Raw genomic sequence first — 23,311 nt, forward strand, 5'->3', positions numbered from 1 at the left:
CATTTCATTACGGTACGGGAAGTTTCAGCAATTTGCCTTAAGGCACAATGCCATACACCCTACTAGTTTAATATTTGAATCGTGATTTGCACACATTCAAAGATACAATTTTAACAAAATTGTATTTGCTGGTTCTCATTCAAAAGAACCCGTTAAACATTTATATATTTCAATGTATGGCAAAACGTTGTATGGTGCCTAGATTTGTTGCAAATTTATTTTTATTACTTGTAAATCTTTTTTTCTCAGTTTAATTCCAACTCTGTTCAGGTATTAAATTATATCACGGCGCATTGTCACATGCGTTACTTAGTTACTTCTAACGCAATTTGATATTACAGCAAGTTTCGGGAAAGTGAGATTATTCGCGACATAGTTATTAAAATGTATATTGCACAGCGTTAATTGAGGCTTTTGTTCAACTCGCTCGAATGAATTATTGCTCTTTAAGAATTGTATATCGCGTATTTACATTATAATTCGAAAGGTGTATAAAAAAAGGATTGATTCATTTCCGTTGGATTATGATCTTCTCGTAGTAAGTCAATTGAGATGTTGGGTTTTCTATCGTTATTATTGCATTATAATTACTTATTGATATACTTGGACTAATAACTATTTTCTAAACTTGGCACGAATAATAATGAGCTTTATTAGAAATAATGGGCTCACTCGTGGGCCGGGGGCCTCAAGGAGCCTGATGTCAAGCAGTAGTGACATCGGTTTTCACTTGGAAATATAGATAATAATATGTTTCCAAGTGAAAATAGCTCTCATCAGGCATTCGTGCATCAATAAAATATTCGCCCTATTACAGAAATTGTAATAATAGCAGATTATCACACAGAGATGAGACAACAGTTTGGGTTGTCATCTGTAAACCGAGCTTATATGACTCTTAAATTCTGATTACTGTTCAAAAAAATGATAAAAAACATTAAAGATAAATGAAATATTATTTATTGCTTAAGAGGGTTGTTCGTTTTTTATTTTTTTTCGATTTTGAGATTTTTTGTTTATATGAAAGCTAAAAACCTTAGAATTATTTAAAAAAAAAAATCATCTCAATATCTATTTTTTGACGAAGTTAGAGATATATATCTCTATATGTATGATCCTCTGAAACCGTTTTTTTCATCGCTCCGCGAGCTATTGCATGCCAGCTGCTCTCTTTTTCATTATAATACGTCATGCACATGACCTTTTTAATGTGTCAGCATCTTTGAACACTATGGTGTATTCAGTACATTAAATTAAACGGTGTATTTAGTATATTATATTAAAAATTTTAAATACGTTTTTCTCAAATTGTAACTTGTAATTCGACTACAAGTCGGATTGACTTGCATTTTTTTAATTTGTTCACCACTACAATACCCAGTACGCCTACCTCAAACAACTTGATAACATTACGCAAAAAACTTTTGCGAAGCTTCTCTTTTTTTAAATCTGCCATTTTTTTCCTTCTTGATTTTTTTCTTTCATTTTGGTAGGGGGACTGGACAAACTTCTTCTTCAACGTAGGTTCTTTTTTTTTTGTTTCAGGCGATGCGCAACGGATTTATCTGTGGCACCGCAAAAGAGATCGATTTTGCAAGGCCCACTTTGTCGCCTCCTGGTTAAAAAATGACAGCGAAAAAAAAGGAAATTTCGTAATAATTTATGATTTTGCCATTTTTGTTTAAAAAAAACGCATGTCTCTATGATAAATACATTTCGAGAAAAACAAAAACAAATATCTTGCATTTTTTTGTAAAAAAAAACGAACAAACTCCTTAAGCAATTGGAAAAAAAAGGTTTTTAACTGGTGAACTGTGAATTTAATAATGCAAATTTTATTGATACTTGGCTATATGGTTGAAACAATATGATATAGCTGTTATATTCTCGATAGTTAAATAGCCAATTAATGATTTTTGTACATTTGTCATATTCTTCTAACTTTTATACATTGTAATGCAATAGAATTTAAAAGCATTTAAAAGCTTTGACAAATTCTGAAGTTATTAAATTTTTATCTGGTCAAAAAACGTAGGGCAATGTCTTTGTTGTACTATGTTTGCAGAATAAGAACATGCGTTTGTTCTAACACCAGATGATTTTGGGTAGTGAATTAGTTCGAATACAATTAGTAATACTAATAACTAAAGATGTAAACTTCTGAATATCTTTGAACAAATAACTAAATTGTTTTATCCTAAAATATCTGACTACTAAAATGAAAAAAAAAACACCTTATTTTTTTGCAAAAAAGCTAAAGTGCTAATAAGCTTACAAATATAGTATAAATCCAATGGCTTCAACAGGTTAATCATAGGAGATATATTAAAGCATGCCTAATAAAAAATATTTCAAATTTTCATCTGACTTTTTCACTGACATTTTCTTTTAATACTAATTGAGTATTTTAGTTAGTTTAGTTTATTAGTTTTAATACTAATTTAGTATTAAAAGGAAATGTCAGTGCTATATTAAATACAGATGAAAATTTGAAATATATTTTCTTATACATGTTTTAATATATCTCTTATGATTAAACTGTTGAAGTCATTATATTTTTACTATATTTATTAGCAAGCTTATTAGCACTTTAGCTTTATTGAAAAGTAAGAATATGCTTTTTTGTTATAGTAATCAGATATTTCAGGATAACAAATTAGTTATTTGTTCAAATTTATTTAGAAGTTTACATTTTTTGGTCTCAGTTCTGAAAACCTTTGATTCTTTATATTAGCATGAAATAGTATAGAAATATTTAGTAGATGTAGTGCAAAAATAAAAATATTTTTATATAGTATGATGTGATAAATTAAACGCAATTATGTTAGTGTTAATGCAACAATATTTTACACCCTTTCAAATTTCGTTTTGGCGAATTGAATTCATATTTTAATCACACATTTTACGTAGCATTTTCCGACTTAATTTAATAATTACATTTAGTATCTACCAACATAATAATAACCAAAATATAATCCAATCTTTTAATACATCAACATTGTATTATAATTCGGTCCACTATCACTCATATCACATTGATTTTTTATCACTATTCAAACTCAACCAACATTTAACCACTTTCAACCATCGCGAGCCGGTTAAACCATCCGACTCGGAGCAAACTTTACAAATGTCGTCCAAATTTCGCGCCAAAGGTTTTATACCGCGAATCTCTTCGCCTATGTTGTTGTATGACAACCGCTTGAGCTGATGACAGCACGCGAAGGCCAATTGAAACCTGCGTGGGAGATTGGATAACTGATGTTTACTTACATATTTATGGAAAACTCAGTTATTTTGAAAAAGAGCAGTGGATTGGCTTATGTAAACTTGTGTCTTTACGAGCTGATAGATCTTAGTTTTTTTTATTGGCTTTTGACTTACATCATTTGGCCAGATGCCATTCATACAATTCTAATACAAAGTCTTATTAAATAATTAACTTATAAATTAATCTTAGCATTATTAATAAACTTAAGTGGGGCGCATGGCATCGTGCTTAAGGAAAATTGCTGGCACTTCCCGTACCAAAAAGTATTATTTTTTTAAAAACGATTGACATTTTTGTAAAAAAATTACTCTGAAAAAATTAGATTTTTGAGAAACTATAAATTTTTGACAAAAATTTACTTTTTTTGAAAGAAAGTGTATTTTGAAATATTTTGGAAATTCTGAACTTTTTTTTCAAAGCAATCGTACTGCTTGAACTGCATAGAGACGAAATATCGAAGCGCGTAAGCGCCGCGCCGCCGTCTAACGGATAAACACTGGTACTAGGGCTTCTAATACCGTACTAAAATCTGAATACCGGTATTCGATATTTGAAATTTGTAATACCGGGATCCCGGTATTATTAATGAAAAATTTACTAGTCATATTTTTATTTACCGCAGTTGTTATATTGATATATTAACATTATTATTGTTCTAAAATGAGCACATATTAATTATTTTATTACACAGAGAATAGGAGTAGATAAATACAAAAAACGTGCAAGTAAACAATTATATTAACTTGTATGTTACTTTTTACATTTAATAGGCTCGTATGGAATTATATATTTAAGGGAAAAAATAAATTCAACGAGACGTGCAGCCCTAAGACTAGCGGTATTGTCGCCTTGCACATCTTCATTCACGCGATCTTACAAGGATCGTAGATTCCGCAACGGGGCTAAATGATAAATTGGTGAATTAAAAAATATGTCTACATACATCATAACATGGAATATTGTGTATGATTATATTAACTAGTAGGGCGCAAAGCATCGTGCCTTAAGGCAAATTGCTAAAGCTTCCCGTACCGTAATTAAACATGCGAAGAATAAAAATAATCAGTCCGGGCAGAGTCATATCCGACCGGAGTTATAACCGGCGGAGTCCGCCCGGGTATATTTCCACCCGGATATACTTCCGCTCGAATATAACTCCGGTCGGATATGACCGCTTACTATAAGGTTAAGGTTATAAATTTTCATAATAACTGGGATCCCTAACTGTATTATACTATTATTGTCAAGAATTGTAAATAGTCTGTGAAAGGAATGCTATTCAAAATCATTCTTTTCAAAATGATTTATGTATATAAAAAATAATTTAGCATCAATTTTTTCTGCAGACGTCATGTGGAAAGTTTTAAAATGTTCTAATGGCGTGTTAAATCCAAACCTTACAGTAAGCGGTCATATCCGACAGGAGTTATATCCGGAAGGAGTCATATCCGAGCGGAGTTATATTCGGGCGGATACATATCCGGACGGAGTCATATTCGGACGGAGTCATATCCGACCGGTGTCATATCCGACCGAAGTCATATCCGAGCAGAGTCATATCCGAGCGGAGTCATATCCGAGCGGAGTTACATCCAAGCGGAGTTATATCCGAGCGGAGTTATACCCGTCCGATGTCATATCCGTCCGGAGTCATATCCGGGCGGAGTTATATCCGACAGGAATCATATCCGTACGGAGTCATATCCGTACGGAGTCATATCCGACCGGAGTCATATCCGACCGGAGTCATATCCGACCGGAGTCATATCCGACCGGAGCCATATACGACCGGAGCCATATCCGACCGGAGTCATATCCGACCGGAGTTGTATCCGACCGGAGTTGTATCCGACCGGAGTCATATCCGACCGGAGTCATATCCGACCGGAGTCATATCCGACCGGAGTCATATCCGAGCGAAGCCATATCCGAGCGGAGTCATATCCGAGCGAAGTCATATCCGAGCGGAGTCATATCTGGGCGGAGTCATATCCGAACGAAGTTGTATACGACCGGAGTTGTTTCCGACCGGAGTTGTATCCGACCGGAGTTATATCCGACCGGAGTTATATCCGACCGGAGTTGTATCCGACCGGAGTCATATCCGAGCGGAGTTATATCCGGGCAGAGTTATATTTGGGCGCAGTCATATCCGACCGGAGTCATATCCGACCGGAGTCATTTCCAAACGGAGTTGTATCCGACCGGAGTCATATACGAACGGAGTTGTATCCGACCGGAGTTGTTTTCGACCGGAGTTGTATCCGACCGGAGTCATATTCGACCGAAGTTATATACGACCAAAGTTGTATCCGACCGGAGTTGTATCCGACCGGAGTTGTATCCGACCGGAGTTGTATCCGACCGGAGTTGTATCCGACCGGAGTCATATCCGACCGGAATTGTATCCGACCGGAGTTGTATCCGACCAAAGTCATATCCGAACGGAGTTGTATCCGACCAAAGTCATATCCGAACGGAGTTGTATCCGACCGGACTTGTTTCCGATTGGAGTTGTATCCGACCGGAGTCATATCCGACCGGAGTTATATCCGAGCGGAGTTATATCCGGGCGGAGTTATATTTTGGCGCAGTCATATCCGACCGGAGTCATATCCGACCGGAGTTGTTTTTGACCGGAGTCATATTCGACCGGAGTTATATCCGACCGGAGTTATATCCGACCGGAGTCATATCCGACCGGAGATGTTTTCGACCGGAATTGTATCCGACCGGAGTCATATTTGACCGGAGTCATATTCGACCAAAGTTGTATCCGACCGGAGTTGTATCCGACCGGAGTTGTATCCGACCGGAGTTGTATCCGACCGGAGTTGTATCCGACCGGAGTCATATCCGACCGGAATTGTATCCGACCGGAGTTGTATCCGACCGGAGTTGTATCCGACCGGAGTCATATCCGACCGGAGTCATATCCGACCGGAGTCATATCCGACCGGAGTTGTATCCGACCGGAGTTGTATCCGACCGGAGTTGTATCCGACCGGAGTTGTATCCGACCGGAGTTGTATCCGACCGGAGTTATATCCTAACGGAGTTATATCCGAACGGAGTTGTATCCGACCAAAGTCATATCCGAACGGTGTTGTATCCGACCGGAGTTGTTTCCGATCGGAGTTGTATCCGACCGGAGTTATATCCGACCGGAATCATATCCGACCGGAGTTGTATCCGACCGGAGTTGTATCCGACCGGAGTCATATCCGACCGGAGTCATATCCGACCGGAGTTGTATCCGAACGGAGTTGTATCCGACCGGAGTCATATCCGACCGGAGTCATATCCGAACGGAGTTATATCCGAACGGAGTTGTATCCGACCGGAGTCATATCTGACCGGAGTCATATCCGACCGGAGTCATATCCGACCGGAGTTGTATCCGACCGGAGTTGTATCCGACCGGAGTTGTATCCGACCGGAGTTGTATCCGACCGGAGTTGTATCCGACCGGAGTTGTATCCGACCGGAGTTGTATCCGACCGGAGTTGTATCCGACCGGAGTTGTATCCGACCGGAGTTGTATCCGACCGGAGTTGTATCCGACCGGAGTTGTATCCGACCGGAGTTGTATCCGACCGGAGTTGTATCCGACCGGAGTTGTATCCGACCGGAGTTGTATCCGACCGGAGTTGTATCCGACCGGAGTTGTATCCGACCGGAGTCATATCTGACTGGAGTCATATCCGACCGGAGTTGAATCCGACCGGAGTCATATCCGACCGTAGTTGAATCCGACCGGAGTCATATCCGACCGGAGTAGTATCCGACCGGAGTCATATCCGACCGGAGTTGTATCCGACCGGAGTCATATTCGACCGGAGTCATATTCGACCGGAGTCATATTCGACCGGAGTCATATTCGACCGGAGTTGTATCCGACCGGAGTTGTATCCGACCGGAGTCATATCCGACCGGAGTTGTATCCGACCGGAGTTGTATCCGACCGGAGTTGTATCCGACCGGAGTCTTATCCAAACGGAGTTATATCCAAACGGAGTTGTATCCGACCGGAGTCATATCCGAACGGAGTCATATCCGACCGGAGTCATATCCGACCGGAGTCATATCCGACCGGAGTCATATCCGACCGGGGTCATATCCGACCGGAGTCATATCCGACCGGAGTCATATCCGACCGGAGTCATATCCGACCGGAGTCATATCCGACCGGAGTCATATCCGACCGGAGTGGTATCCGACCGGAGTCATATCCGACGGGAGTTATATCCGACGGGAGTTATATCCGACGGGAGTTATATCCGACGGGAGTTATATCCGACGGGAGTTATATCCGACCGGAGTCATATCCGACCGGAGTCATATCCGACCGGAGTCATATCCGACCGGAGTCATATCCGACCGGAGTCATATCCGACCGGAGTCATATCCGACCGGAGTCATATCCGACCGGAGTCATATCCGACCGGAGTCATATCCGACCGGAGTCATATCCGACCGGAGTCATATCCGACCGGAGTCATATCCGACCGGAGTCATATCCGACCGGAGTCATATCCGACCGGAGTCATATCCGACCGGAGTCATATCCGACCGGAGTTGTATCCGACCGGAGTTGTATCCGACCGGAGTTGTATCCGACCGGAGTTGTATCCGACCGGAGTTGTATCCGACCGGAGTTGTATCCGACCGGAGTTGTATCCGACCGGAGTTGTATCCGACCGGAGTTGTATCCGACCGGAGTTGTATCCGACCGGAGTTGTATCCGACCGGAGTTGTATCCGACCGGAGTTGTATCCGACCGGAGTTGTATCCGACCGGAGTTGTATCCGACCGGAGTTGTATCCGACCGGAGTTGTATCCGACCGGAGTTGTATCCGACCGGAGTTATGTCCGAACGGAGTTGTATCCGACTGGAGTCCCGGATTTTTGTAAAAGCAATATTTGTCCCGGATTTAAATCTTTTGTTCCGGATGGTCTTGGTTTTTTTAAAACTAATAGGTAAATTAACAAAAATTATAATAATAAACGAACAAGTACTATTTTTTTTTTATTAGAATTTTATACAAGGCTTAAGCAGGTGAAAAATATAGAGATAAAACAGATAACAGAGTATGTATTACATATAATTGAATAATAAAGTTCTTACTAGAAGTCAGCAATTCCGATTTAAAAAATTGGTTCATAAATAAAACTGATTTTTAGTGTATCCTTAAATAGCATTTGTCATTTTAAAGCTAAACCCCTCTCCCCTCGTGTCCCGGATTAGCATAACTAAAAATTGCCGTCCCGGTTTTGACTTAAAAAAATATGGTCACCTTAATATTATACATACGGCGAAAAGTAGCAGGGGTGTCATAAATTTTTTTTTTAAGGTTTATTCACACGTTCTTTAATTCATTAAAGAGTAATGCAACGATTAAATAATAAAATCAGTACCAATTATGTACCTGTCTGATAAGTTAACCTTTACCATATCTGATGATACATTTGTAACAAGAGTTAATTCCTCTCGTTAACTAAAACTATCATCTATCGTATCAAGATTGATTTCCAGAACCTTCATGTTATTTTTTTCTTGTACGCAGAACATAAATAATAAATTGTTTGTCAAAATCACGCCGCTAATTTTCTACAAATAAGTAAATAATCACCAGTTGAATTCAGGTATTGTTCTCGTGACATCGAGAATAATTATGCTCCCATCAGATCTGATAGCATCTTTGAAATCATTGAACATTTTCAAAGATAACGAGAGGAATTATAAACAATTAAATAAATTAAACACACCAAAATGTAATTGTGATATATGAACTTTGAAGTTTATATTTTTTATTCAAAAAATAATTATCTGCTTAAACTTAATATTAATATGCATTAGCATGGACTAACTTATGTTTCTAATCATAAGGTATTTTTTGCAACCAGTCTATTTAATTTTTCGTTTACGTCTAAATACTTGAATAATGCTGAATTAGTTTTAAAAGCTTTTAATAAAGCTTGATAAATTTTCTTCAGTATAACAAATGATATATACCACTTAAAACCCCTGATTGGATTATTTATTAACTTTCCGTAGGGCAAGTTATAGTAATCGCAAAAAAATCGAAAATGGAAATTTTTATATATCTTTACGTTTCAAAGGTTTCTGAATATTTTAAAATACCTCAAAAAAAATGGATGTATGTGTGTGTATGTGTGTGTGTGTGTGCGTGCGTGTATGTGTGTGTGTGCTGATACATATTTTCGTCGACGATTTTGGGAACACCGATTAACCGATTGAATAATTCAAAAAACATTCGATTCGTATTGATGAGAGGATGTGCTAATTTGTTTTTGGCGAAGGCAGGTCTAGCCGTTTCAAAGATACGGGGCAAAGAGTGCCAAAAACGGTAACTCAGTTTTTAAGAGAACGGAGCGTCCGATTTTGATGATTCAAAAAGCATTTTATTTGTATTGATAAGATGAAGAACTGTTATTTTTTTGGGAAGGCAGGCCCAGCAGTTATAGACTTTCAATGAAAATAAGTTAAAAGAATGTCATTTGGCGGTCAAAATGTTTATTGGGTATATGTACATCAAGTTATCAGATATTTTATAGAGATTTCACTAATGTGTACACATTTTGTGCAATTTTTTTTGGTCCGCACTAAGATTTTTAATTACGGTACGGAAAGTTCCAGCAATTTGCCTCAAGGCACGATGCCATGCTAGATACATTATGTCTTTACACAATAAATTACAATATTTATTTATTACAATATAAAAAAAGACATTCAGTAACAACTTATACGTTAATAACTTCTTAAGGATGTGGCTTTAGAGATAGCAACCCCATCGGTGGGCCTATCTTGTTTTGATGAATTTATTAATAGAATAGCTTTAATATTGATGATGACTTATTATTAGAAACCAATAAGAGTTATTTTTTTCTATCGAAAGATATTGCTATCTATAGTTCCAAGAAAAAAATGATGTCACTACTGATGCCTCACATTATGAAGAAGGTATTGAAATTAGAACTTCTTATTGAGAGCCCATAGCTCTAGCTACTGATCTATAGCGAATCTTATTACAAGCTTAAACCAGATTTTGAGTCCATTAAAATGTGCTTTTAATGATTCATTTGCTTTTCTACGTCTTTACTACTGCCGGTAGTAAATTCTGTGATTCTGTCCAGCTTTTTATAATTGTAGAACAATGAGATTAGTGTGCAATGTTCGCAAGGTCGTTGCTATTATACACATTGTGCGAAACTAGGTTATAAAATCGTGTTTACATGCGACAACCGACAAGTACAGGTACTCCAGTGCATTTGGTATGACGAGCGATGCGCACCGGATGATGTACAAAATCTCATTAACACCACCGTTCTTTGTTCGCGGTTATTACGTTATAAAATGATAGTTGTTATATATTTTACTCAATTTGCTTTACGACTTTTTATTTGTGTAAACATTGTTAAAAATGATCTAACATTTCACTCGTAAAATTGTTGATTAATTGTAAGATATCGAATCACAAAAATTTTATTCCAATATACATTTTTCATGTATATATTAGATATTTCTATATGCAATATAAATAAAACTATAATCATATAATCCACAACGCATAATTTATTAGGGATGGATATGGGCTCGCCCGTAGGTAAGCGGTTAAGAGCGACGGGACTTGTTTCAGAGGTCCCGGGTTCGATACCCACTTCGAGCAGCCTGTTATCAGGCAACAGTGACAACGATTTTCACTTGGGAATATAAATAGCAATATGTTTCCAAGTGAAAATAGCCCTCACCCGGCATTGTTGCACCATACTTGCCCTATTACAGAGATTGTAATAAAAATTTATCATACAGAGATGTGACAACTGTTTGGGTTGCCATCTGTAATAAAACAAACGTAGTTTGTAAGATATTAATCACAACAGCTCATAGAACCCATAAGTTCTGATCGCTGTTCAAATAAAATTAAAAAAAAAAATGGATATATATTTTTTTAATTAGCATTATTTACAAAATTGCATTATTTTTCTCTCATACCCTCATATCCTTCCTCGTTCGATATATTTTTATCATATTTTTTTTACATAAATTCTTTTTTCTTACGTATCCAATTTCATCCATTTCATTTTCATTTTTACATACTTTTTTGTGCAGCCTTGCTCGAGAGTTATTTTCACTTTCAGTCAATGAAAACTAACATTATTACAGTTTGATGTCAGTATACATAATACAATATTTTTTTTTTTTTTGAAATAAAACTTTTTTAGGCGCGACTTGGGTGTAAATCTGTACAAATGCAACGGAAGTGCGTTACGGCAGATAAGAGTCGATAAGATAAGAGTCGAGTGCCAATGATTCGTTGGATGATATTAGAAATGATATCATTCGCTCTCGATGATATCATTTCCATACGGGTCGATCGTGATTGGTCGTCGCGTATGTGAATAGAGATCTGACGTACGCTGAATCTGAATCAACGTTGTAAATATCAACGAAGAAATCATCATAGATAAATAAACATTTTAAAGTTACATCTTGATTTAATGAAAAATGCCTGAATCAGAAGAATATTTTACCCTATCCCCGTAAATAATTATAATGAAAATTATAAAACAAATGCAGCATTTGTGTCGTGTATGAAACATAAGTTTATTGAAACAATTTCTATATTGTTCGTAGTTTCTTTAAATCTTTGAAGTTATTGAAATAGAAAATATTTTTTAGGCAAAACAGATATTACAACTGTTTAAAGAATGAGTTTATATCGCCAGCAAAAAAGTAAAAAAGTTAATGAATATATGTTAATTTTAATTACATGAAGTTCTTCAAACACAATTACATGATGAGTGAAGTTGCGAAAACATTATTCGTTCAGGCGTTTAACATAATCCACTGTGTAAACAAATATTATAGAATTTATTATTCAGCAATTACTTCATTTCTCTAATGAAAGTTTATTTCTAAATGCTAATTACAATGACAAACCAATCATGTCATATTTGAAGTATGACTTTATACAATATTGTTTTTAAATATTATTCATATTTTTAATGCTATTATAAATATATAATTTATAATTTATCATTATATAAATGTGTATAATGGTTGACACTAATACATGTGTGCAGCACGAGTGTTACCATATTACTTATAAACAATGTTCACAATTGTTATATGATGTATTTATTCTTACTTAACTTCAATTTGCTACTTTGTACAGTAGCAAATAAGTTTTACTTCAATCGCGTGTGAACTTTACGCGCACTCATTTTTTTAGTATTTATGCATATTGTGACCAGTACTCTTAGAAAAAGTAAGTTCTTACAATTTTCCTGCCAAATCAACTTTTCATGCCACAAGCATTGCGTAACATCTATTTGTCCCACTATTTGTTCCTCCGTTACAATAGCAATGCAGAACAATTTGTTTTAATTGTCACATAAATTAAATTTTCGAAATTTTCTCGTTAAATTTTGAATAAAGAGTATAGCCTTCGCATGAACGACATTGATTTTGTAATGTAACGTAAATGGTTGCATACGCACAATACATCATTATAATGACAATGCGATCACATTGAAGCGGCTACGAACGCCTCCGAAATTTGTTGTGGACCAGACAACTTGACAAATTATTTATGAATAATTGCTATTGTTTTAGAATGAATAATTAAAACAATTATTGAACCTGTTTAATGTAAAGCTTTTGTATTATTCAAAATTTATTGTTAACCAATTCCTGCGATGATTTTGAACTTCCAACAACGTTCAAAACCAATATCATGGTTACTTCGACAATCTACTAAATATTTGTTTAAATTAAATGATTTGTTAGTGAAACAAGAAAACGGTGTAACTTATTGATTCCCAACTGTTTTATTTTTGGGTCAATTTAACATTTCTAAAAAATTGAAGCTCCTTTTTTAAGAAAGGTATGATCCTTCTATAATCCAGATTTGCCACATTGGGAAGCACAAATGTAATCCTTTGATTCGGATAGACTCGTATTATTTAAAATTAATTATTATAGAAACAGCAATTTATTTAATAATAATAGAATAATAGAATAGCAATAATAGAGTATTTCTAGTTCTAAATTTTTTGCTTTCTGAAGAAATATCGACATATCAAATCATCAGCGTTATCAAAACTGGCCATTTAAAATTACTTGTTCAGCAAATATTTCTAGAATTCAATACTGAATCATATCAATTCACCATACTGAGAAGCACCAACATCTTACATGTTTGCATTTGCATTATTATAAATATATGTCAGAGTAATCATCAAATTATCAAGAAAAATAGACGCTGTTTAAATTATAGCGCGTCCATAAATGCTTCCTTCCACTAAACAGGTTATATAATCGACTACTTCTATTCAAATAACAATGTAAGTTTAAGTCATGCAGTAACACAATTGTAATACATATGTTATCAGATTTTATTACTCATCCTATTAACATATTTGTGAATTATTTTCCTTAAAGTGGCATAAAATGTTACGGTGTATGATTTTTTACCAAGTATTTGTATATGACTGGCAATAACGCGGAAAATGTGAATTAATCATACTAGTAGTCTGTGTTTTTTCGACTTTAATTGATTTTTGTTTCAATTATTTAATTTATTTAGAACAGAATAGTCAGATATTAATAGTATGAATTATCTTTGGTTCAGTATTGAATGCTGATTTTATGCTCTTCAGTATTGGCAAAGTGCATACCTGATAAACTTTAGATAATTTGATTTATTTTCTTAAAGGAGTAATATAATAATTCATTAATTTTATGCGATTTTTGGAAGGCTGTAAAAGGGCAAACAATGTTTCTGCTTTATAGAAGTAGGAGGTCTCAAAAGGGCACCTCATTTATACCAATGATTTAGACCACCAAATAATCTCAAGAAAAAAATATGTATAATTACTGATCTAGAATAATGTCGCTATCGTATTAATTACGGATAAGTAAAAAATTGACACAAAAATAGCAATTGTCTAATGAAAAAATATTTGTTTACAAGTTTTTCTGATATTCTAGATTTTTTTGAAAATAGTAAAAATCGGAATTAAGGGATGCACTTAGTTCATACTGAAGAAAAAAGAAGTCTATAAAGAAGCCTCTGGAAAATTTTCAGATGACTCGTAGGTGGAGTATCAAAAAAGTTTTGAGAAAAACGCGTTTGAAGTTTTGCAAAGAAAGCAAACAATGAATGATTATCGTGGTCAAACAGAAGTGTATCTGTAATTTATTTTGAAAAAATCCTTTTGAACACATATTATTGAATAGTTGAACTTTGAAAGTATAAAAAAAAATTATTTTTAGCTAGAAAACTCTCTTAATATTATCGTTCGATTTCTACATCACTGAAATTATAATGTAAGCAAGAAAATGTATGAATCTTAATTTAAAAAAATATGGTTAGTGCAAAATTATACTCTATGTATTATGACTCAATCGTCATAGTGATGATCTTATTGACATGACCAGTAAGATTTCATCAGTTAACCATATAACTGAATCGTTCCTTAATTACAATTAATTCCGTCTGCACTTAATGATGTAATCAGTAATTTACGCTGATGTTTAAAAAATAAGAATCGCTTCTATGAGTGAGCATCCGTATTGAAACCTTCAAAGTATAATTCTTCCAAGGCGAAGGTCGATTATTTTGTGTTTTGATTGAGATATCCGTGTGATTTTTTTCAAGTGAAATTATACTTTTTATGACCCCTCATCGCGAATTTAATGACTAATATTCTAGGAAAAAATATAAGGCAACGGAATTTAAAAAATAATGAACTAATTCAAGGTGTTTTGTATAATTTCGTATTGGTCTTGTGAACTATTGTTTGTGATTATTATGGACATTTTTATTTTATCTATCGCGACAAAAATATTATATAAGTGTTTTATAAGATTAATAAATACGAATTTAATTACAGATTTAAGAGATATTTTTATATAATCTTATAATCGTTTACATGCGGGTGGGGAAAAACTGAATCTTTACCCTGGCAAGGCGTTGATAATAAAAAAATAGTAAATAAAAACGTAAATTCAATTAAAAAAATTGTACAAAAAATAAATCAAAATAATAATTATTGCTAAATAATATTATTATGTAAAATCCCCTCAAAATTAATAATAAGACATTGGATCAGTTTCATACTTGGCTGCCCCATTTCACCCCGACTATGGAGTAAAAAGTGCGAGGTCACCAACTTTTGAAAATTTGAATAAAAATCTACAATGATGAACTAGCTGGGAGATTTACTGAACGTAGTCAGCTAGTTATTTGTTTGAAATATGGTATTTGTTGCGATAAAATTGGTCTGGTTTTCAGAATATAATTCCTCAAAGTCAAATTAGACCTTTGCGCCTCGCCTCTGACCGTCAACTGACCATTAACATTTCATTTGAAACTGAAAATCAAACTAATCAAATTTATTAGATCTTAACTCATAACATATTGGTATAATGTATTTAAGTTAAATTCCAATATAGAACGTAATAATTTTTTAATTTAAAAATAAGTACTGCAACTTAACATCATTTTCTTCTATAAATAATTCTAATTATTTTCATGCACGACAATACTGGTATAAATCGCGAAGGTCATCATAAAATCTAATGCAGGAAGGCAAATCATTAAACGAATTATGTATATCCTGCAAATAATAAGACAATAAATTATCTAAACAAAAAGTTTACAATATGAAAAATGGTAACTGACGTTTGTACACCTTCAGGGTTATTTACTGCTCTTTAACTGTCACATAACTTCCGTTATTCTTTGTAATATCGCTGTTTCTCAAGATATATTTTTATTTATGACATTTTAATTACTCCAGAATTTATAATAGATGTATAGAAAATAGCAACAATATAAAACGTTTATCCTTCCTGGACATCCTATCACTGAAATGGCATTCGATTTAGACATTTTTTAAGTACGACCAAAAATTTGGTAACGTTCAGAATGGAATAGGTGCAAATAGTAAAAACAAATTTAAAAAACTTAAAATATTGTGCTTGTGATTAAATTGTTAAAAAAATATTTTTATTTACTATTTTGGAAGTACCTAGATGCAAATGAAGCAACAGATAAAATTTTCTTTTAAAATGCGCATAAGTTTTTAAAAATCTTAGTTTTATACCATTTTTGCCCTACAGAATAATTTTACTCATGTAGTTGTTATAACTAAATAAGCTTCTATCTACGTTGATAAGAATTAAGAAAAAAATTATATGATTAAGTAGAATAAGAGTTGAATAATCGATAAAAATTGATTATAATTTCAATAGAAAATCTTGTTTCAAATAACCAACTTGCATTCGTAAAATCTACAAATTTAGTAATTCAATAATAATTTTTAGCTTTAGAACCATATAATTTAATAGATACAAACTAAAGAGTTATGTAAAGCTGACTAATAAAAATGATAATAGGTACTTTATATTTTTTGCAGTAGGCAATTTCATGATGACACTATTTTATGAAGATTTTGTTGATAACACTCAGAAGTAATTAATTAATCATTAGTGAGTTTTGCAATGACATTTTTGATCAGTACTTAGTATATTTGAACAAGGACATTGATTTTTTGTTTCTTTTGATCAAAGATCTCATCATATTACGTTTAACATTTTTTATCCGCTAAATAATACAAATATTTTTTTATTACATATTTGTCACTGCATTTATATATTGGTTATATCATAATTGATATTTTTAAGTAATGAGTATCTAATTTCAATTTCGAAAGCGAAAGCGAGTATAGGTCTATATTTCTGCTCAATTATAATTAATTCTAACATAATAATTTTACAGTTTTATAGTAAATCTAATTAATCTTCAGAATAGAAAAAAACTACATAGTTGGTATTGGTATCTTGAAGCAAGTTACATGAACTTCCCGATAAGTGTAAATAATCGACTTAATTTATGATAAATCAATTAATTTGTGAGTGATTAAAAGTATTCTGAGTAGATTTATTACACATAAATGAAAACGAACGAACACGCTAACTCAGAGTTTTTTTCTAAAAGCAAATTTTCAAAAAGCAATAATTTTTATAATTGAACCAGTTTCCGTAGGACTTTAATGGTTTATGTTCATTAAGACCAAGTACTCTATCGTTATACCAAGTAAATCGTTTAATTTTAATTTTAGCAAACATCAAAAAACTACTCATTTTTTATATTTTTATGATTTTTTAAAGTAAAACTACTTGTCGTGAGGCCGTTATATTTCAGTAAGTTCAACATGTTTTATAAAAATCAGCTTATTTTTTTTTCAACAGTTAATTACAAGAAAACGGCTCGAAAGATTTTCACCTGAAACTATTCAGTATCATTTCTAACTAATTTCTTTCGAACAGTTTAAGATTTTTTTAAATCGATTCGGTAGTATGAGCTTAAATGTGGACAAAAAGTTTAAGACTTTTTTTTCAAATTACAAAGAAACGGCTTGGCCAATCGTCACACAAAACTGACAAACAATAGCACTCCTTCCCTTCTTCGGGAAGTTAATAAAATATATTCATAAATTTTCACCAACCTTTATTTTTATCCGCTCCTGTTTTGTCATTATTTCCATTATTTATAACTGATGCTGGCTCGACAACTACCACTGGTGATGGAATTTCTAGTTTTTCTTGAAATGCTTCGAAATCTCCTGCATATGGCAGGATTAGTGGTATGTCTGCATAAGGAATTAGAGATTGCGAATTTTCGGCTATATCCGAAATTATCGGTTGATTTAGGTATATAGTTTGGGGCACTTCGTAGTTTATCTGAAAATAGATAAATTATAATAGAAATAGACGTATATTATATTATAATAAACGTTTAACACCTTAATAAAAAACACATTATTTTTCAAAGATTTGAAAATTTTGGTAAACTCAAAATATTTTGGAAAATTGTCTGACACCAGAATGCTTAAATGCAATTTTATTTATCAAGTATCACCATTGAATAGAACCGAAAGTTTTAGCATGTTACCAAGAGACATAGTGTAAGACAACACTATTATCTTTATCGATTCATCTTTAAATTAGGAATGGTATATATTTTATAAAATTCTATATATTTTTCTTAAATATTATTTATTACCTGATCTTCCAACACTTGCTCTTGAGTGTATAATGGAACAACATTGCCATCGAAGATTCCCTCCAGGAGTGGCGCAGGCGCCGGGTGAATTTCCCAAATCAGGCCAGCCTGAGATGTCGGATATACCGGTTGATTTTGCATTTGCTGTAGTTGTCCATCATAGATTCCAAGTTGAACATGTGTTTGAACATTTAAAGATTGGTTTTCGTCATTTTTTCGCGGTTGGAAATTTGGGGCATATTGTTGCCCATACGAAGATTGCTTAAATATGGTTAATTCCTTTTCGGTGTTTTTGATCTCAATTTGAGTAGAATTTTTTGATGTGGTACTATTTGTTGTTTCAGTTATATTTGAGTCTATAATTAAAACACAGATTGTGGATTCTAAATCTCTCAGAAAACTATTAATTTAGGGACCGATTCTGCCGCATAACTGACAATATTATGGCAAGGCAATTTTATGAAGAACTTTCCATACAAATTTGTTCTAAATATTGACAAAAGCTATGTTGTTGCTGTGCAGTCAGGCGTTTTTCTCTGGTTAACATAGAAATCCTAACCTAAACCGCACATTTGTTAAAAAAACGATCTCAGAAAACAGGGTATTTCTGATCTAGCTTCATAACATACAAGTGACCGTGCAGTTTACGTGTAAAACGCCTGAATGCACAGCAAATACATGACCTTTTGACAGTATTCAGTATGATTCAGTAGCATAATATATGAGGAGCATAAAATTGCCTTGCCATAACATGGATCTCTTGTGCGGCAGAATCGGTCCCTTACTTTTAATTTTTCTTACCTATTTTAAAAGTTTCATTTAAAATTTGACTTATAGTATCCTGAATAGTGGGTATATCATCGGCATCACATGTTCCAGAATATTTTGTATAAATGTCAAAATCTGGATTTGTAATTGCTTGCAAATCGGATAACTTTATTATAATCCTCGATAGTTCACATGTAACATTGCCAGAAGGACTGATTCTGTGATGAAGAAGCCAATATTAAAATAATAATAAATTGATATTATTCATGTTGGAATAACAATATTATATACTCGTACTACATTATTAATAATAAATGCTATAAATTAAATTTTAGTTACATTTTTTAAATTGGTGGCACTTCATAAATATACTTTATTAACAACTAGATGACCCGACAGACGTTGTCCTGTACCCATGTCTCCATTTTTTTATTATAATATACTAATATTTACCGTTTACCTAAAATTAATATTATTGTTTTTTAAATTACTCTTCACGCCAAAATGCATATACATTTATAATATGAGCGATGTTAAATGTAAAGCTGCTTTAAAAAATGACATGTCGTTTTTTGCAATTTTTTCCATTTATTTGTACAATATTGCACATACATCCAAGTAATTTATAATCACATACATCCTAGAAAATTTCCTTAACAAACTTCAGAAAGATTTATCAAAATCCGAATAACCGCTTAGAAGAAGTATACAGTGAGTGCTTGTAATTTAATATGAACATTATATAATAGCCATAGAGCTCAAATTGATTCTACGTTTTAGTTAGAAAACATTTGTATGTGAAAAAGAATAAAGCTGTTTTTAGGATTTTCACGGCAATTATTCGCCGTAAGAACAATTCTTGGACTTCAACGAACATTTAAAAAAAAATTCTGCCAAATTGGTCCAGGCGTTGTTGAGTTATGCGCTTACCAACACAATTTGTGATTCATTTTTATATATAAGATATATTTCAAAAACATGTTCTACTTTGCATTCTGCAATTGAAATACTTTAATATTAATTTCATATGATATTCTAACTTTTCTTTTTTATTTACCCAATGCTAAATCCTCCACATCGCATTCCTTGTTTAGAGCATGCTCGTTTGCAATCACTTAAGCTTTTGCTGGGTTTTGCAGGCTTGTAGGAAGAACCTGGTTGAAGTCTGGATCCAACCACTATACGTTTATAGCAATCTGGAAATTAATATACCAATTATACTCATAATTATGTTAATATAATTGAACATTCAAAAATAATGCTAAAACCTGCTAAATCCTTTGTTTTGTAAATATAAATTATTTAGTTTTTTAACGTTTAGACTTGAGTAACTCACCAATTGGAGTATCCTCTGTTCTATTGGGTAACGTAATGGCGTTACTCAATTGTAAAATGATAGTTAGCACTAAACTTATTATAACACATTCATGTTTTAAATCCATTTTTAATTCTACACTATAATAAGAAGTACATAAGCGAAAAGAAAAATCCCACTAGTTATTTATGAATCTGTATCACTTTCTTCACATTCTGCACCAGTTCATTTAAAAGCAAATGAAATTTTTTATTAATTACTATTGATCAATATTTAAAATTCATTTTAGAAAAAACCAACTGGTTTATAATCAATTCATTTAAACACCAAATTGTACTATGTCTCTATTTTCAAACTGATGTCACCAAAATCAGCATTCGATTGACTAACGGCTAATATAATTTTTGCGAACATTGCCTCCGGTGATAGGCCATTGGTCTTCGGTCTTACCTACGCACTTCGAACCGTTTTAGGTAATTGACTAACAATAGAATGCCCTCGGGCTAAACAAGCAGTTTTATAGAAACAAAAGATACAAGACATTTTGAGGTGACAATGATGACCGGATATCGTAAGACTTATCGAATAATTATAAAGGTGGAGCTAGAGAAACAAATTTTGTGTTTTTTTATCAAAACAAATTGATTTTTACATTCATGCTTAAAAATTTATGATTAAAAATTACATTATAATATAATACAATATTATGCGGAATCATCACTTTTGCCTTCACATTATACTAGGACTTCCTCTATTACACTTTCTTTTCTATTTTATTATATATGTATATTAGGGTGGTCCTCAACAGGCACATTCTTCAATTTCCTTGCTCCCAAGGTTTCAAATGGTTCCAAATTGATAAAAAACAATTCTCTGAAAATTTCTTAATAATGTCTTTTAGATAGAATGCAATTCAAAGTTTTGTATGGAAATAGCATGAAAAAAAATCAAAAATTTTGCAGAGCGTCAAATTTTCAATAAAAAATAACACAATTTTTCACTTTTAATTCATTAGTCGCTAAGTTATACCTAAAAAAAATTTTTTTTTAATTTTCAAAAAATTTTCTATGCTATTTCGATACGAAGTTTGATTGAATTGCGCTCTATCTAAAAGTGAATATTAAAAGCTAAAACTTTCATTGTTTTTTATCAATTTGGAACCGTTTGAGCCCTTGGGAGCAAGGAAATTCGAAAATGTCCATATTAAGGACCACCTTGATGTATATATATATATATATATATATATATATATATAATAACATAGAGTATATAGTAACATATAGTATTTAGTATATAGTGTGCTGGTGATGATTCCATACTACCACTTATGTTCATCATTTTTTTTAATGAACCTCCTGGACAAAAGTGCATTCATAAGTACAAAATCATATTGCAATATTTTAATTCGTATTAATAATTATCTTTGTGAAATTGTGAAATTTGCTGAACTTATTGCATAAGATAAAACAGTCATTCTTTTTTATTTGGTTAGTACAGGTAGAGAAGACCAATTACATTAGTTGAATTTTTTATTATTGGTTTTTAAAATTCTTCAGGATTAAAATTCTTTATCAATATCACCAGCGCTTCAATTATTTCGATGTATCGCGAAATGAAGAATTGGGACATTCTCCTATTATATCACAATAAACAGACAACTTCCAAGGTTGTTCTTTTCGTTTATGCATTTCGAAATCTGATGCTGCACCTAATCATTCATCAAATAACAAACAATTTCGCTTTATTTTTTTTGTGAACGAGATCAAAAAATGTTGTTTTAATTATGGTTCTATTGTTTCCATCTGTTGACTACCTGCATTCCAGTTTTCCAGCACGGACTGAAACCGTATTTGTAGACATGAATGCACATGTAGATCTTATATAATTTTTGCATTTGTCTAATAATAATAATTATTATAAAATAGATTTCAAAATCTGCTGAATTAATTTTTTATGTCACTGTCATACTTGTCTTTTGAGAAAAGTTTCTGCTATATCTGCCTTATTAGTTATTATAACTCTTTTTTCTGAAGTAAAACTTCTTTAGGCGCGACTAGGGTGTAAATTCGTACAAATGCAACGGAAGTCCGTTACGCCCGAACTGTTCGTCATTCGCTCTCGATGAGATCATTTCTATACGGGTCGATTGTGATTTGTCGTCGTGTATGTGAACAGAGATTTGTCGTTGTTTGCGTACCGATGTCAACAAGGAAATCGGCGTAGATAAACATTTTAAAATTACATCGTAGTACAAATCTTGATTTAATGAAAAAGGCCTGAATCAGAAGAATATTTTACCCTGTTCCTTGAAAATAATAAAACAAATTAAAATTTGTGCCGTATTGTTTAGAAATTATTTCTATATTATTCGTAGTTTCTATAAATCTTTGAAGTTATTAAAATAGAAAATACTTTTCAGACAAGACAGATATTACAGCTGTTCAAAGAATGAGATTATATCGCCAGTGAAAAAGTAAAAATATAGAAGCAGTCGATGAATGTATGTTAATTTCAATTACATGAAGTTCTCCAAACACAATTTCATGATGAGTAAAGTTGCAAAAATAATATTTGTTTAGGCGTTGTTTAACATAATCCACTGTGTGAATGAATATCATAGAATTTATTAATTAGCAATTACTTCATTTCTCTCATGAAGGTTAATTTCTAAATGCTAATTACAATGACAAACCGATCATGTCATATTTTCTATAAATTATATAATTTTTATAAGGGAGATTTTTCATAAGTTAAACTAAAAACATTGCACCAAACTATTTTTTATTAAATTATCGAAAGTTCCTCGACTAAATGAACATGTTATCATTATGTGATATTTCATTCTGCCCTCCATATATC

General features: G+C 33.0%; 1 protein-coding gene across 1 annotated transcript in view; it reads right to left on the reverse strand.

The window, feature by feature from the left end:
* The window catches only part of LOC113383175, a 31,533-nt gene extending 10,954 nt beyond the window's left edge, over positions 1 to 20,579 (reverse strand). The window contains exons 1-5 of the mRNA XM_026621424.1: positions 20,474 to 20,579; positions 20,195 to 20,333; positions 20,125 to 20,132; positions 18,370 to 18,725; positions 17,813 to 18,047 (exon numbers count right to left, since the gene is read on the reverse strand). Of these exons, the coding sequence (XP_026477209.1) occupies positions 17,813 to 18,047; positions 18,370 to 18,725; positions 20,125 to 20,132; positions 20,195 to 20,333; positions 20,474 to 20,579 (844 nt within the window). The remainder of the gene's footprint in view (positions 1 to 17,812; positions 18,048 to 18,369; positions 18,726 to 20,124; positions 20,133 to 20,194; positions 20,334 to 20,473) is intronic.
* Positions 20,580 to 23,311: the final 2,732 nt, after the last annotated feature.

This window comes from Ctenocephalides felis, unplaced genomic scaffold, assembly GCF_003426905.1.
Source record: "Ctenocephalides felis isolate EL2017-DRISC unplaced genomic scaffold, ASM342690v1 CF-g0.4_SCAFFOLD_00845, whole genome shotgun sequence".
Lineage (NCBI taxonomy): Eukaryota > Metazoa > Arthropoda > Insecta > Siphonaptera > Pulicidae > Ctenocephalides > Ctenocephalides felis.